General features: G+C 39.5%; 1 protein-coding gene across 2 annotated transcripts in view; it reads right to left on the reverse strand.

Annotated features, from left to right (window-relative positions):
• The window catches only part of Ryr2 (ryanodine receptor 2), a 581,527-nt gene that overhangs the window by 53,838 nt on the left and 512,850 nt on the right, over nt 1-14,839 (reverse strand). For both annotated transcript variants that reach the window (XM_076572925.1, XM_076572926.1), the window contains 3 exons: nt 14,471-14,550; nt 11,651-11,727; nt 10,804-10,877 (listed from right to left, as the gene is read on the reverse strand). In XM_076572925.1, coding sequence (XP_076429040.1) covers nt 10,804-10,877; nt 11,651-11,727; nt 14,471-14,550 — 231 coding nt within the window. The remainder of the gene's footprint in view (nt 1-10,803; nt 10,878-11,650; nt 11,728-14,470; nt 14,551-14,839) is intronic.

Raw genomic sequence — 14,839 nt, forward strand, 5'->3', positions numbered from 1 at the left:
AAAAAAAGTTGTTCTGCCAGTGAATGGATGTTCTAATGTTTTCAAATAAAATAACAACTTCACAGGCTAGAAATAGTTTGGGTTTAAAAAGAATACTACGCAATGTGCTCAGCTAGAAAAATGAATGATCATGGAGACAAGAGAGCTGATGGACTTACCAGTCCGTAGTCTGTGACTTTCAAAGTGAGAGGCTTCATATAATGGTAGGGGTAGGAAGCAAAACCATTTTGATAACTAATGTAAACATTAAAAAGGTATATATAATCACTGTACTTGTTTCCCTATTCACCCCCAAGTCATGATAAAATCGCCAAGTATACCAATCTAATGTTGCAACAAGTTCAAAGGTTAAGAGGAACCTCCACACATGGCTGATAAGTCCATTCCTCAACGCTTAGGTCCATGATAGGAGAACAGTTTAAGCTGATAGAAAGCTAAACTCTCCATTGATGATTCTGGGTATCATTTTCATGAGCCATATAAATCAAGAGACTCTTCAAAAATGATATTGAAATAAAAAAATCATGAGTTCATTCAGACACATTGATTCTTTCCCTGTGAGCCCACTGATATTATTATTTCAGAAAATGGAAAATAGCATATGCAAGTATATTTTCAATGTGCAAAATGCTACTGGCTAATACAAGCCTTGTGGAAAGTATTCAGGAAAAAAAAAACTCTAACGATATTGAGATAGTCTACTTGTGTGCCTAATGTGAAATAAGTTATAACCAAACTCATTATTGTTGGCATAGTGGTGTTTTCTTCCCTTAAGCTTAAACACATACAACTTAAACTTCACTTATTTAAGGACACTGCATACAGCAGAAGAATGGGAGAGAGGGCAGAAGGATGGGAGGGGATGAGCCAAGCCTCTGCTCACTATCAGTGATGTCACGTTTATACCAGCACGCTTCTGCCTCATGAACTAGCTGCTACTCAATTAAAATGCTGCCATCGCCCATGCTGCCAGGATGTGGTCTAGTAACAGAGACAGAGACGGCTTTATGTCTGCAGATGGTGCACAATCAACAAGTTTTGTGATATATGCAAAGGAAATCCCTCAGTCGGATGCAAAGTGAGATTAGTAACAAGTGATGGAATGGAGGAGGTAGGTGGAGTTGAAAGGGCTTTTACAGTCTTGGGATATTTATAACAGTCTTGTAGGGGCCGATATGAATATAATGGAGCACAGCCTTCTGCTTCACTTTATCAGCAGCTTAAGATGCCCAATACTGACAGACAGAGGGCATTATTTAGAGGCTGTTGCTTGTGAGGAGCTTGTTCTTTGCATCTTAGTTCTTTCCATCTATAAAATGGGGCTGCCCTGTGCCCTGCCAGTGGCTCTTCATCATCTGTGGGATGTTTATAAATTGTAAAAAGGATAATTTTAAAAGGTTGGCATGAGGAACAGTGTTGAGGACACAGTAAGGACTGGAGCGGTGTGCCTGTCTGAGAGATATTTGTTTATATTTAATTGTATTTATAGTTTATGGAAGTCACCTTCATGGTAAAGGAGCAAAACAGTCACAGCATTTTAAATTTTCATTGTGAAGAAACTAGATAGACCTTGTTTATTTAAACTAAGAATGAAACAGTGATTCCATTTTTATGTGACCTAATAAAGTTAACACACTGTTATTCTTACAGCTAGTTTACCCAGGTTATATAACAAATGAGTATATGTTTAAGTTGAATAAGACATTTGTGCTGGGGATAGAGGTGTGCATGTGTGTGTGTGTGTGTCTGTCTGTCTGTGTCTGTGTGTCTCTGTGTCTGTATCTCTCTGTGTGTATATGACTCTGTGTCTGTGTGTATGTGTCTTTGTGTAGAACCAGGGATTATGCAGAATGACCATGGATACAGTTTGAAGTTCTTAGCCTCTTTCCCAGCTAAAGCTTGTTTCAGTTGCTACTAATATTAATGTACAATTAATTGACTATACTTATTAATAAGTCCATAAAATTTAATAACAAAAATTACTTTGTTATTAAAAAGTTCTATTTAGAATGCACATAAATAATAATTGGAAAAGAATAGGCTCCAAAGACTAGTGTTCCCATTGTTACAGGGTCTTGTTACATCAATATCTCTAATAATAATAACTATAACTGTGTCCATATCAAAAGCCTTCCCCCAGGAGACCTCATTTAAATGATCTCAGAAATACTCGATGGCAATGGAGAAATTTAATTAAAATTGATTTTTAAAGGATTTAAATATTTATTTTATATGATGTCAAAGCTAAAACATTAATACTGAAAATACCATTAAGTAGTAAAAACTTGGGAACTTAAATGCATGGATTTAGTTTTAATATCACTTTTTAAGCCACTTAAACATAACTTCTATAGTTATCTTATAAGTCAACTAGCAAAGAATTACTTCTTTCAAAATGGGCTTACAGTTCACATTGAGTTACCATGATTTTGTGCTAGAAACATGATTTCACTTGAGACTTATAATAATATAAACTAAGTAGGTATAATCTTTTTTATAATTCAACCCACAAATTGGAATATAGGGAACTTGACTCAGACCATATAGTTATTTGCAGGTTAAAGATCTGAGTCCAGTGACTGTCAATAAGCATGCAATATCTCCTCTAGGTCAGGTGCCATTTTGGATGAACAGTGACCTGAAGCTGAATAACTCCACAATCTGATAGAGGAGGCAGGCAGGGAACAGCACATATCCAGATTTCATGGTCTTTCTGAATCCAGTATGCCATCCCATCTAGACTTCGTAAAGCTAGTATCAGTAACTATTGAAATCTTGGACTAACAACCATCATGTATACTATATGTTCTTTACACTATGAACTTATGTTTTAGAACCCAAGGAAACCATTTCCAATATGTGGCTTTGGTGAAGTATGATGATTAGCATTAACTGTCAATCTGACAGTCTGGGATCACCTAGAAGATAGACTCTGGCCATGCCTATGGAGAATTATCTTAATTACATTAAATGACTGTGTACAGGACTGTTTCCTGAGTGAGGGATCCTGGAGTGTATAAAGTAGAAAGAGTAGCTGAGTATAACATTTGTTGTGCTCTGTTTCTTGACCATGGGTCCAGCTTAAACAGCTATTCAAGCTCCTGCTGCCTTGACTTCCCAGCATGATGGACTGTGCACTTGAATTGTGAATCCAAACTGAATCCTTTCTCCCTTAAGTTGTCCCTGTCATGATGTTTGATCACAGAAACAGGTACTGTGGATATTGCTCTATATAAATAAAGTGCTGATTGGCCAGTAGCCAGGCAGGAAGTATAGACGGGACAAGCAGAGAAGAGAATTCTGGGAACAGGAAGGCTGAGTCAGGAGACTCTAGCCGGCTGTCCAGGGAGCAACATTTAAAGGCAACAGGTAAAGCCACAGAACATGTGGCGACATATAGATTAACAAAAATGGGCTGAGTTTAAGTGTAAGAGCTAGTCAGTGGTAGGCCTGAGCTAATGGCCAAGCAGTTTAATTAATATAAGCTTCTGAGTGGTTATTCTCTAAGCATTTGCGGGGTCCATGGGGCTGGGCAGGACTGGAGAAAACTTCAGCTACAAACAGGAAAAGAAATTAATACAAGCAGTCTTTTACCTTGAATTTCCCACTTTGTTATAGAGAAGAACAAACGCCCCACTTTCTCATTTTGTGTTTGAGCAACTGAATTAGCTCAAACTCATAAAGATGGTTTGCTTTGAAATTTGCAAAGCACAAAAGGAGTGTGTTATTTAATTTATGTCAACTTGATATAGCTAGAGTCATTTTGGAAGAGGGAGCTATAGTTGAAAAACTTGCCCCACAAGCCTGGTCTATGGCAAGCTTGTGGTATGTTTTCTTGACTGATGATTGAAAAGGGTAGGCACAGCCCACTGTGTGAAATACTACTCATGAACAAGTGGTGTTGGGGGCTTTAGGAAAGCTGGCTGAGCAAGTAGTAGGGGAATAATCCAGTAAGCAGCATTCCTCTATGGCTTCTGTTTCAGTTTCATCTCTAGGTTCCTGTCTTCAGTTCCTGCCCTGACTTTGCTCAGTGAAAGAGTATGACATGAGAGTTGTAAGCTTATATAAACCCTTTCCTCCCCATTTTGTTTTGGTCATGGTGTTTAATCACAGCAATAGAAACCTAAGTCAAAGAACAAATGTAAAGCTTTAAAGCAATGAAGCCACAGGTCAAACAACCTAGACTTTTAAAACAGCATATTTAAGTAGGCTGTATCTGGAACACTCTATAAATTCCACAGAACACACTCACTAAAACTGAGTTAGTGAGAAATCGTGTGCACGAGATGTTCCTATTTCAGAGGCCAAGACAATAAAAAAGACAGCAGGCTGACTGAGCATTTTGTTACTCCAGTGGATTAAAATAGCTACAGGCACTTTCCAAACTATAGGCGATTGCTTCTCTTACAGCCAGAACTTTGCATCTCAGAGGTCCATTTTCTCCCTGAAATTCCTGCTTTCATCCACATTCTAGCTGACCTCCTTCCCTACAGACAGTGATCACCTTCATCCACAACGTTGCCTCAAAGTCCAAAAGCACCAACCCAGTGAGAATGCTCTCCAGATAAACAGTTGTATTCCTTTCATGATAAAATGTTCTCTCTGAAGATGTCCCTACAATCTGTCATTAAACATACCTCAGGGCTCTCTGACAGCCATGAAGGAATGAATGATGGTCACTGTCTTTGGAGGGCTGGTGGTCTGTTTATTACAAAAGTTTTCCTGAGAAATCTGTGTGCTTTAACATCAGGGAAACCTAGACACATTCTTCTACCAATGATGTTAGGACCTGCATCCCATTTGGGTCACCTAACACTGCACACAACATCACTTATTTAAAGATCTGTTATGGCTCTAGAACGAAACAGAAATTTCTTGGCAGGACGGAGAAGATATTCCAAGGTTTCACATTGTAAACTGAAGTTACCAGAAAAAGGCAGACCTGCATGTTCAACATCCTATAAGGCTAAATGACAGATCTTATCAGAATTTCTGTGATTTATGGAGAGCTGAAAAGTTTCCCATCCAGAACCAAACTATCTGGGACTATTTCAGCCCCATAAATAGCTAGTTAAGGTGACTTAGCATCCCTATGGTTATTAGGTAAATCCTTTGTAATGTACAGATAGACCTGGGCATCCAACCAAAATGGCACCAGATAACAGCTAAGGCCTACAGCAGAGATTTCCTCACCTTTTATAACCCACCTACTTGATGTTTCCACCAATGTATTTTAAATATCTTTATTTATGACTTCCTTTGTTCTGTTACTATAAAAAAAAAAACAAAGAACTTCTTGAAATGGTTACTGTAAAATATTCTTTACAATATATGAATATATGTCACTGTGATTGGTTTAATAAAAAAGCTAAACAGCCAGTAGCTATGCAGCATTTTCATGGCCGAGAGAACCCCGGGGAGAAGAAGGGCAGAGTCTGAGGAGTCACCAGACATGGAAGAAGCAGCATGGAAAGTACATAGATGAGGTAAATGAGCCTTGGGGAAGCACACAGATTAATAGAAATGGGTTAATTTGAGTTATAAGAGCTAGCTAAAAGCAAGCCTAAGCTAATGGCCATGCTTTCATAATTAATAAGTCTCTGTGCGGTTATTTGGGAGGGGCTGGCAGGCCAGAGCTGACTGACAGTCCTGATGCAAACAAAACTCCACCTACATAATACCACACTAAGATATGGTCTCTCATGCTTGGCTCCAGAATAAAGACTCTCCTATTCCTTTTGAGGTATGACTTTGGGTTTTTACATTGACATCTTTAACTCTATTTCAACTATCTACACTAATCAAGTTGTCTCTTCAATCTGACCAGGTTATCCACAATCCTACCTTTTTTTCTGCACAATAAGCTTTTGTGTGTTGCCCCTTCCACATGGAGTACCAGGCTTCCTTCTCCATAAAGACTCCCACTTCAGGCCAGATTTCATCCCTATTATGATAAGTCATGACCCCAGCTGGGGGCATTTCCAGTCAATTCACTCATACCAAGAGACTTTCTGAAGTTGTATGCTTGTAAATCTCTACATAACATGGAATTCTCATAATCATCTTCTCCAGTGCCTAGGACACCAGCCAGCACCCCTCAGACACTCCATTGAGTGCTTCAAAGGTTCAAAAGAAAAGTTATTTGGTTCCATAAACTAACATCAAAGTCTTTCCTAAAAGCAGGGGGGCAGAATAAAATATATAAGACACCAAGACTCACTTTTGAATGGAATTTGAAAATCTTGAATGAGAGAAAGCTAGTGCAAGATGAAGCAATACAAAAACAACTTTAATAAAAGTTAAGGTAGCCAAATCCTCAAAATTAATAAAATCCTGTTTAATTAATTAAAAAATTAATCTTTGTTGCTTCACCCTCACATGAATTTGGCAATCTCAATAAATATTAAAACTTCAAAGTAAAATATTTTTAAATAGAGTTGAGATTGGGTAGCAGGGGTGTTTGTAGTTAATGTTTAGAAGGGATTTATTTATAATCAAACAAATTCTATAGAATCAGATCAACTTCAAAGGTTTATCTTGCCCATGACATCCACAATGACCAAAACAAAACACAATCTCTTCTACTGTGTACCAGAAGAACTCTGAAAGAAGAGAAACTACACTTTTAAATTCCTGATGGCTTGATAGTGAGGTTAAATGGTTCTGAGAAAGAAAAAGCTAAAAATCCAAGGATGAGACGAAAATATTAATATAGGAATTGTGTGTGTGTGTGTGTGTGTGTGTGTGTGTGTGTGTGTGTGTGTGTGTGTGTTTGATTGATTTTCCTGAGACAGTGTCTCACTAGGTAATCTTGGCTGTCCTGAAACTCAGGATGTAGAGCAGAGTGGCCTCAAACTCCTCGGCCTCCCCAGTGCTGAGATGAAATGCCTGCAGCACTATGCTCAGCTCACATGATGTCAGTTTTAAGAAGCTATATGAGTATAAAATATACAGAGAGGCAGAAAGAGCAATAGTGAGTATACCACACCGCCACGAAGCACAGTTTCCGAAGGTTTTTAGGTTTTGTGTGTGTGTGTGTGTGTGTGTGTGAGTGATTTTAGTTTTTGTTGTTTTTAACTGGGACATAGAGGTCTTTGTCAAAATGGAAGACATTTAGTAGAGAGCAGAAACAACAGAGGAAATTATACAAACTGACATGGCAACAGCTATAGTCAGAAAACAGGAAAGCCCATCACTCATCCAAATATGTATATACAAACCTGAAACTAACCCCTGGCTCCTAAGGGAATTCTCCTGATCAGATTAGGAATAGCACCAATAACAGTAAAAATTTCAAAATAAAATAAAGAAAAGAAAAGAAAGATTTTGATGCTTGCACAAGAGGTGCAAACATTGGCTCAGCTCATGGAATTCACAAACTCACTGGAATGAAGCAGCATGCCCATATTTCCACCTTGGCCTTGACAGACAGCTGTGTGATGTCTACCAAGTCAGATCACCTTCCTGATGCATCTGTCTCTTCACCCATAACATCCAGCCCATAGCTTCCCTTACTGGAGGAGCTGTGGGCACCAGAATCTTCATTCACGTGAGTTCATGAGTTTTGTAACTGCGGTCATATTATCACCACCAGAAACAGGCATCACTTCATGAAAACAGTGCATCAGGCTGAGCAGATACAGTCAAGTCATCATTTGTTTCCCCAGTGCCAAGCCTGTGTGATGTGAGCCTTGAATGGAGGATGAAGGATTTTCAGAAGGATGACCAATTTTTCCTTCTCCAAAGAGGTGTGCGCTTTTCTTCACTTTTACAGAATATTAAAAAATGAATGAACTGAGCACAGGAATGACAGGCACACACCCAAAGTGCATCACTACAAGAATTCTTGAGGTAGAGCTGGAGATGTAGTAGTACTATCAGAGATCAGGAACCAGTGGAGTGTTCTAATATGTTTCTTGTTCAAAAGCCTTCTTGACATACTAGGTTCCACTAAAAACAAATAAATAAATAGCCCACCCCTCTTTCTTCCCTTGTTCCTGCACTGTCCTTCAGAGGTTACAAACATTGTCTCTTTGAAGAGTAAAATGGAGACACTATTTTTTTTTTAATTTAGTCCCAGGGATGAAAATAACTTTTATGCCAAAGAACTTTTTAAATCTGTGATATTTTTCAAAGGAAGAGAAAATGACCTGGTGGACCTCCTGTTGGAAGGCCAGTGGCAGAGTCACTGGCTAGTCATAGGTCACTATTCCTGATGTAGCACAGATTGCCATGCACGTGATACAGTCATAAAGCCACAGTATGTTCATGATGGACACATCACAGTGGGATGGGCACACACATTCTGGGACTCCTTCATTCACACGGCAGTTGCAAACACTGGGCCCCTGAGGACCATTGTGTAAATGAAAGAAACACAAGAGGACAATTAAAACATTGTTATTTAAATCCTGTGGCCCCTTCATATCTTGTATATGAATAATTGTTCAACTTTACAGAAATAAGACAAAAAGAAAGGAACACAGCTGGGTTTATAAATGTTTAAACAAAGGGACAGGATGCAGGATAGACATTAAATAATCTACTTATCAAAAGACAATAAAAGGAAAAAAAATGAACAAAACAGTCACTACCGAGTATGTACACATAGGTAGCCTAGACAAAAAGCAAATAACAAACAGCCGCCTGCTTTTCATAGTTACCACGCTCATGAGTGATGACTGAGGAAAGGAAGGTGGTACATGACAGTAGTTGAAAGAAAAGAAAATGGAAGAGAAAGAAGTTGAACGTAGGGTTTTCATTTACTACTGTAAGGAAATAGATTAGGAAAGTGATTTACTAATCCTGGTAATTTGTGTGTGATATAAAAAACAATGCAGAGACAAAACCAACCTCTTCATGAGAGGTGTACATAACTGTTACACCCAGGTGGCCACTGTCATGGCCTCACTGTCATGGCCGTCTGATTGGGAGCTAAAACACCACCCTTCTAATCCACATCTGGCTGACCCAGGAGGGAACACCCTGTGTGTCTATCTTCCTTTTGTTGGAAATGATTGATTTTCTTTTCTTTTGTCACTTCCTGTTCTGTGTATGGTGTGTGTGTGTGTGTGTGTGTGTGTGTGTGTGTGTGTGTGTGTGTACGTGTTTCCATATGTGCATGAGTACAAATGTATGTGGAAGCCTGAGGTTGATGTTGGAAATCATACCTCCACTTTATTCACAGAAGCAAGATCTCTCCATCAAACCCAGGCATCACCTCTATGGCTTGTCTTGCTAGCCAGCTTGCTCTGGGGAGCCCCTGTCTCTCCCTTTGGAGGACAGAATTAGAGGTTTGCGACCATGCTCACCCAGTATTTTTGGGGGGTTCTAGGAGATCAAACTCTAGTCCTTACACTTGTGAGTTAAACACTTTAACCACTGAGCAATCTCTCCAGTCCCTGACATGGATATAAACAGAGTATGAGATTGAAAAACTGGATCTCGTTTAGGGGCTGAAATATTCTATAATAAGTGGAGGGGGAACTAAACTACCTTCAAATTCTAACCCGGGGAGTGAGACTTTAGGCAGAAGATTCATTTGCTATTTGGTATTGTACATCTAAAAAAAATACCCAGGATGCTGAGTTGCTGGAGGTAGGCAGGAAAGTGCCCCAAGGTTTCTAATGTCCCTCATTTCTCTCATGGGGCCCTGGGGCAAGAAAATATCAGAAGGTTTAGAATGGTGCTGGTGACCCTTTTGACAGGAGGAAATGATTAAAGGACCTGATGGCTTGAAGGTGATGGCTGGACCTACTTATGAAAACATCACAAATTAAATAACATAGAAGCCACATGGGCCTAGCAGGGTCACAATATGTCCCAGTAACAAAAGATAGGAGATAATAAGAAAGAAATGGCTCTTTTTGCTACTAGTAAGAACAAAAATACACAGACATAAAAAGATTAGTTCATTCAAAAATATTTCAGAATGGCCAGGAAAAACTACAAATGACGGATGGCACAACATTTACTTTTTGAAATAAAATTAATCCAAGGAAGGATGCAGTGTTCCAAAATCTAATATGCCACCTGCCACTGTGCTGAGTCTAAGTCAGACCAAGCAAACAGAAGCAGAGAAACAGGCAGGGCCCCACAGACACTAAAATGGTTTTAAAATCAGACATAAGAGAATCAAGAGAGATTGAAACAAAAAAGTTGAAGATAATTTTTCTTAATAAATATTCCTAAAATGAACAGGGTACCACTGATGACTTCTGCTTTCAGGGCATTATTACATGGCCATCTTTCTATTGATAGAAACATTCTTAGATGGCATGAGCTCTGGGAAATGTCTAAATAAAGTAGTTACAACTATTTAAATATAAAAAACAACTCTGGTTTTTTTTTTAATCAAACAAGATCTGGACTTGAAAAGATGAGAGAATGGTAACTATACCAAAGAGGAGGGGATAGGGAGAGAGAGAAACTGAAGGAGATGAATGGGTGGTTGTCCTAAGGAGGAAGAAAATGAGCCTGCAGCTTGCTAAAATGGCCAAAGAAAGTGAAATATTATCTCTTCTTGCATATACTTTGATTTTGCGGATAAATCTCCAACAAAGGTCTTTATCTCTTTTTAGTCTTTTATCTCTTTGTAACTATCCAACTAGGAGAAGGGGCATTGACAGTAGTGTCAGGATTAATGTGGAATATAGGTTTTAGAGGTGAACTTTCAAATGAGCTCCTAAGCATGTTATCTATTTAAAAGTATTTCTGACTCTCCCTTCTTGAAAATGTAGTTGCAAATGAACACATCTCAGGAAGAGCAGGGACAAGGGCCCTTTCCATTGAAGTGATCAATACCTGATCCTTCTTCAGTCACCATCCCAAGTCCTTCAGCTTTGTTTTGCCTCTCAAAGGCATTCAGGTCGAGGACACTACAATTAAAAGGAAGAAGACATTCACAGGACAAACAGGTCATTTTCTTCGTTTAGGAAGGCAAATGCCTACACACTAAAATGCCTTCAAATGTGCACTAAATGGTAGTATTTGCTGAAAACATTTCCCAATCTACTGCATTCCATTCTCATTTTCCTAGAGGCAGACCAGCCAGTCTCCCAGGGCCCACAATGAATGATATATGTGAAAGTCAAGTACAAGGTTCATAGATTTCATCTCAGAGAGAATATTACTGTTAACAAATGTGCAGAAATACAATGGTTGTGTTTCTGCAACTGGAACTGCTTGCATTAAGCTTGTATCAAGCTTGTCAATCAAATGTTCCCTGAATGATTCTAAACAATGTAAAAAATGGAAAATGACTATTGTAATGAGATAATTAGAGATCACTATGAAAACAAAATGAGAAATGCCCCCATTAAAAGTGCCTTCAAAGTTCCCAAATAATGCTCAACAGAATTTTCTGTTTTACCTTGTCTTAAAACAAAACAAAACTGTAAGGCTTATTTTCAAGTACAGAGAAGGTACTTCATTCTCAAAGGTCCCTATTTAAGCCCACAGACTCTGAAAATACCTACTAAAGTGTTACTTAAGACATTACTAACACTACAAACAGGACAGGCAATAAGACACCACCTACCTACTCCTTGTTCATGAACCATTCTTGTTTGTCTAATAACTGTTGTGCAATACAAAACAAATACTTTGAATCATGCCACTGTGTAAAGCAGGACCAACTACATATCCTCACCTACAAGACTGCATGAGGCCCGCCAGACTCTGGAAGAAGCCTACATCCTTCTTCTCCTTCAGGTAGTCTAGCATCTTCTACAGAAACAGAGAAAACACATAGTTGCTGAGCACAAATGTGCTGTTAGCTTTTAAAGTAAAGAAACATGCAGTGACTCATCACTGTTTGTTTGAGAATATGTGACTTTTGGACACTCAGCCTTCAGTGAGACATCTCTATCACCCCATCAGGGAACATCACAAAAGAAGGGGCAGAGAGAATGCAAGAGCCATGGGAATGGGTGGAGTATGTGGAACACCATCTCCTGGATATGATGTGGTCTTACACTCTGGCTCTCAGCTGCTATGGTTACTTGCACAAGCCCTGCACAAAATTGGGACAGTCAACATTCCATCATGGAGGGGACTAGAGGCCCTTCCTTCTGTAAGGATCTTTAGGTAGTTAATGGTAGCTGGAGAATGGAAAGTCATTTTCTTTGGTGGTGCAAGTGCTGGCAAGTTGCCTGTGTTCCTGTGAGTAACAAAACCCTAATTAACTCATTGAGCCATCAAAAGAAAGAGATAAGAAAGCAAAAGAGGAATAGCTGTGAAAAGGAAGAGGAACAGTGGGAATGGGAGGGGGACAAGAGAGGGTAACAGGGTTGAATAGGATCAAAATGTGTGTGTGTGTGTGTGTGTGTGTGTGTGTGTGTGTGTGTGTGCAAATGTCATAATGAAAGCCACCATCACGTAAAAAAATATGTGCTCATAAAGTGTGTATAAATAAATAATCAAGTTATGCTTTCTATTTTTAAACAAATGCTTAAAAGAAGTCTATACACACAAATACTGCTATTGCCATCTTTCCCATGACATAACAATAACTATTGGGAGTGAGGTTGATGCACACTGGCAGGTGTGGCTGTAGCTAGACATGAGCAACCATAAGCACCCTGTTGGGAGAGTGACACTGGTAATTCATTCCTGCCACTGCCTAAGCATTTAGACATTCAGATTTCTAACACACATAACTCTGAAGGTTCATGTGGACACTGTGCACAGGGTTCGAGTCAAAGGTTGGTTCTATAAGCAGCATCAGCAACAGAGAGCTGGAGGAGGAACCTTGTGCTGATGTGGTAGAGCCACATTTTTTACCATCTCAGTCGCAGATTCTGAAGTAAAGCAGGAACCAGTGACCCATTCAAAAATTCTCTATTCTCAAAGGGGATGTTCAGAGTCCATAATCAATATTTTTGTTAATCATGAATTCAAAACATGCTAAGGCAATAGTTAGATCTGTCTTGTCAGTTGCTTGCTACATAGCATCACAAAACAGCTATCCCTAATAAGGATATTGATGTGGGATGGTCTGTATGTCAAATTACTCTGATTGGTCAATAAATAAAACCTTGATTGGCCAATAGCCAGACAGGAAGTATAGGCAGGACTAACAGAGGAGAAGGAAGAAAGGAGGAAGGAGAGGAGAGACTGCCTGGAGCCACCTCCAGGACAAGGAAAATGTAAAGTACCGGTAAGCCACGAGCCACGAGGCAAAGTAAAGATTAATAGAAATGGGCTAAATATAAGAGTAAGAGCTAGACAATGATAGGCCTGATCTAAGGGCCAAGCAGTTTAAATAATGTAAGCATCTGTGTGTTTATTTTATAAGTGGGCTCTGGGACTGGTGGGACTTGGGGGCGGGAGCTAGAGAGAAATTCTCCAGCAACAGGATATTATGTTTGAGGAGTTTCAAATAAAAAGTGTGCATCTCCCTCTATACATGATGGTTCCATTCAGGATTTTAAAAAAAAAAAAAAACTTTATGATGCTGCAATAGGGATATGCATTACATTGAATGCACACCTTGAATTTGAGATTTTTTTTATAATTTAATTTAATTTTACATATCAGCCACGGATTTCCCTGTCCTCCCTCCTCCTGCCCTCCCCACCCCACCTCCATTTCCATCTCCTCCAGGACAAGGACTCTCCTGGGGATTCAGCTCAGCCTGGTAGATTCAGTTAAAGCAGGTCCAGTACCCTCCTCCCTTCACCCAGGCTAAGTAAGCAAAGTGTCCCTGCATAAGCCCCAGGTTCCAAACAACCAGCTCATTCACTAAGGACAGGTCCTGGTCCCACTGCATTGTTTTCCTAGCATGGCTATGTGCAGTGTGACAATCTCACACAATGCTAGGGGGCATCAGAGAACTATGGTTCTGCCTTCAAAGGACTGGGACCAGAGGGCAAATAACTCAGCCTCTAACTACATACTGTGTAGTGGAGCTATGCCATCTCATAGGACTGGGGTAGTTAATGCCATTTCAACACATGGTTTCAACCTATGATGAATTTATCGAACAAAACCCCACTTCTAGTTGGGAAGTATCTGTATATATGAGATGATGGGCACACTCAAGGGTTAGGGGAAGGTACTGCTTTGCTACTTAAAAGTCAAGGGGATTGCCGGGCGGTGGTGGCGCATGCCTTTAATCCCAGCACTCGGGAGGCAGAGGCAGGTGGATCTCTGTGAGTTCGAGGCCAGCCTGGGCTACCAAGTGAGTTCCAGGAAAGGCGCAAAGCTACACAAAGAAACCCTGTCTCGAAAAACCAAAAAAAAAAAAAAAAAAAAAAAGTCAAGGGGATCATGTGGAGGAAAGGAAGACCTTGAGTGTGAAGGGGATAAGAGGGACCAATGAGAGGGCAAACACTGTCATAGAACATGAGGTATTTGAATAAAAATGTCTATATGAAACATAGCACTTCATACAAGGGCTATGTGCTAATGAAGTTTTTAAGGCAAATAGAAAATCATATCATGTGGCTTGCTCAACAATGTTGGTTACCTGCTGTACTGTAGAGTTCCCACCATTTAAAATAGCAATGCCCAGTTTCAAAGTAGCAGCCACCATTGGTCCAGTTTCACCTTTTTAAAGACACAGAAACAATAGAATTCCATTTCTTTCATGATGTTAACTTATGTTATCTTAAAAAAACAAACAAACAAAAAACCACAACACACTTTTAAAGTCCCTATTGCCCCATATAAGTCTCTGTTATGGAAAGAGGGCCGGCCGGCGTATGTAACAAAAAGCATGAATGCAATCAAACTACACCAACCTTCCACTGCTAATATTTTAATTATATTCTGTGTAATGTATTCAAGAATGGAAACTACGTGAAGATATAGGAAAGAATGGGAAGAAAACTTGACT

The sequence above is a fragment of the Peromyscus maniculatus genome, chromosome 5 (assembly GCF_049852395.1).
Source record: "Peromyscus maniculatus bairdii isolate BWxNUB_F1_BW_parent chromosome 5, HU_Pman_BW_mat_3.1, whole genome shotgun sequence".
Taxonomy (NCBI): domain Eukaryota; kingdom Metazoa; phylum Chordata; class Mammalia; order Rodentia; family Cricetidae; genus Peromyscus; species Peromyscus maniculatus.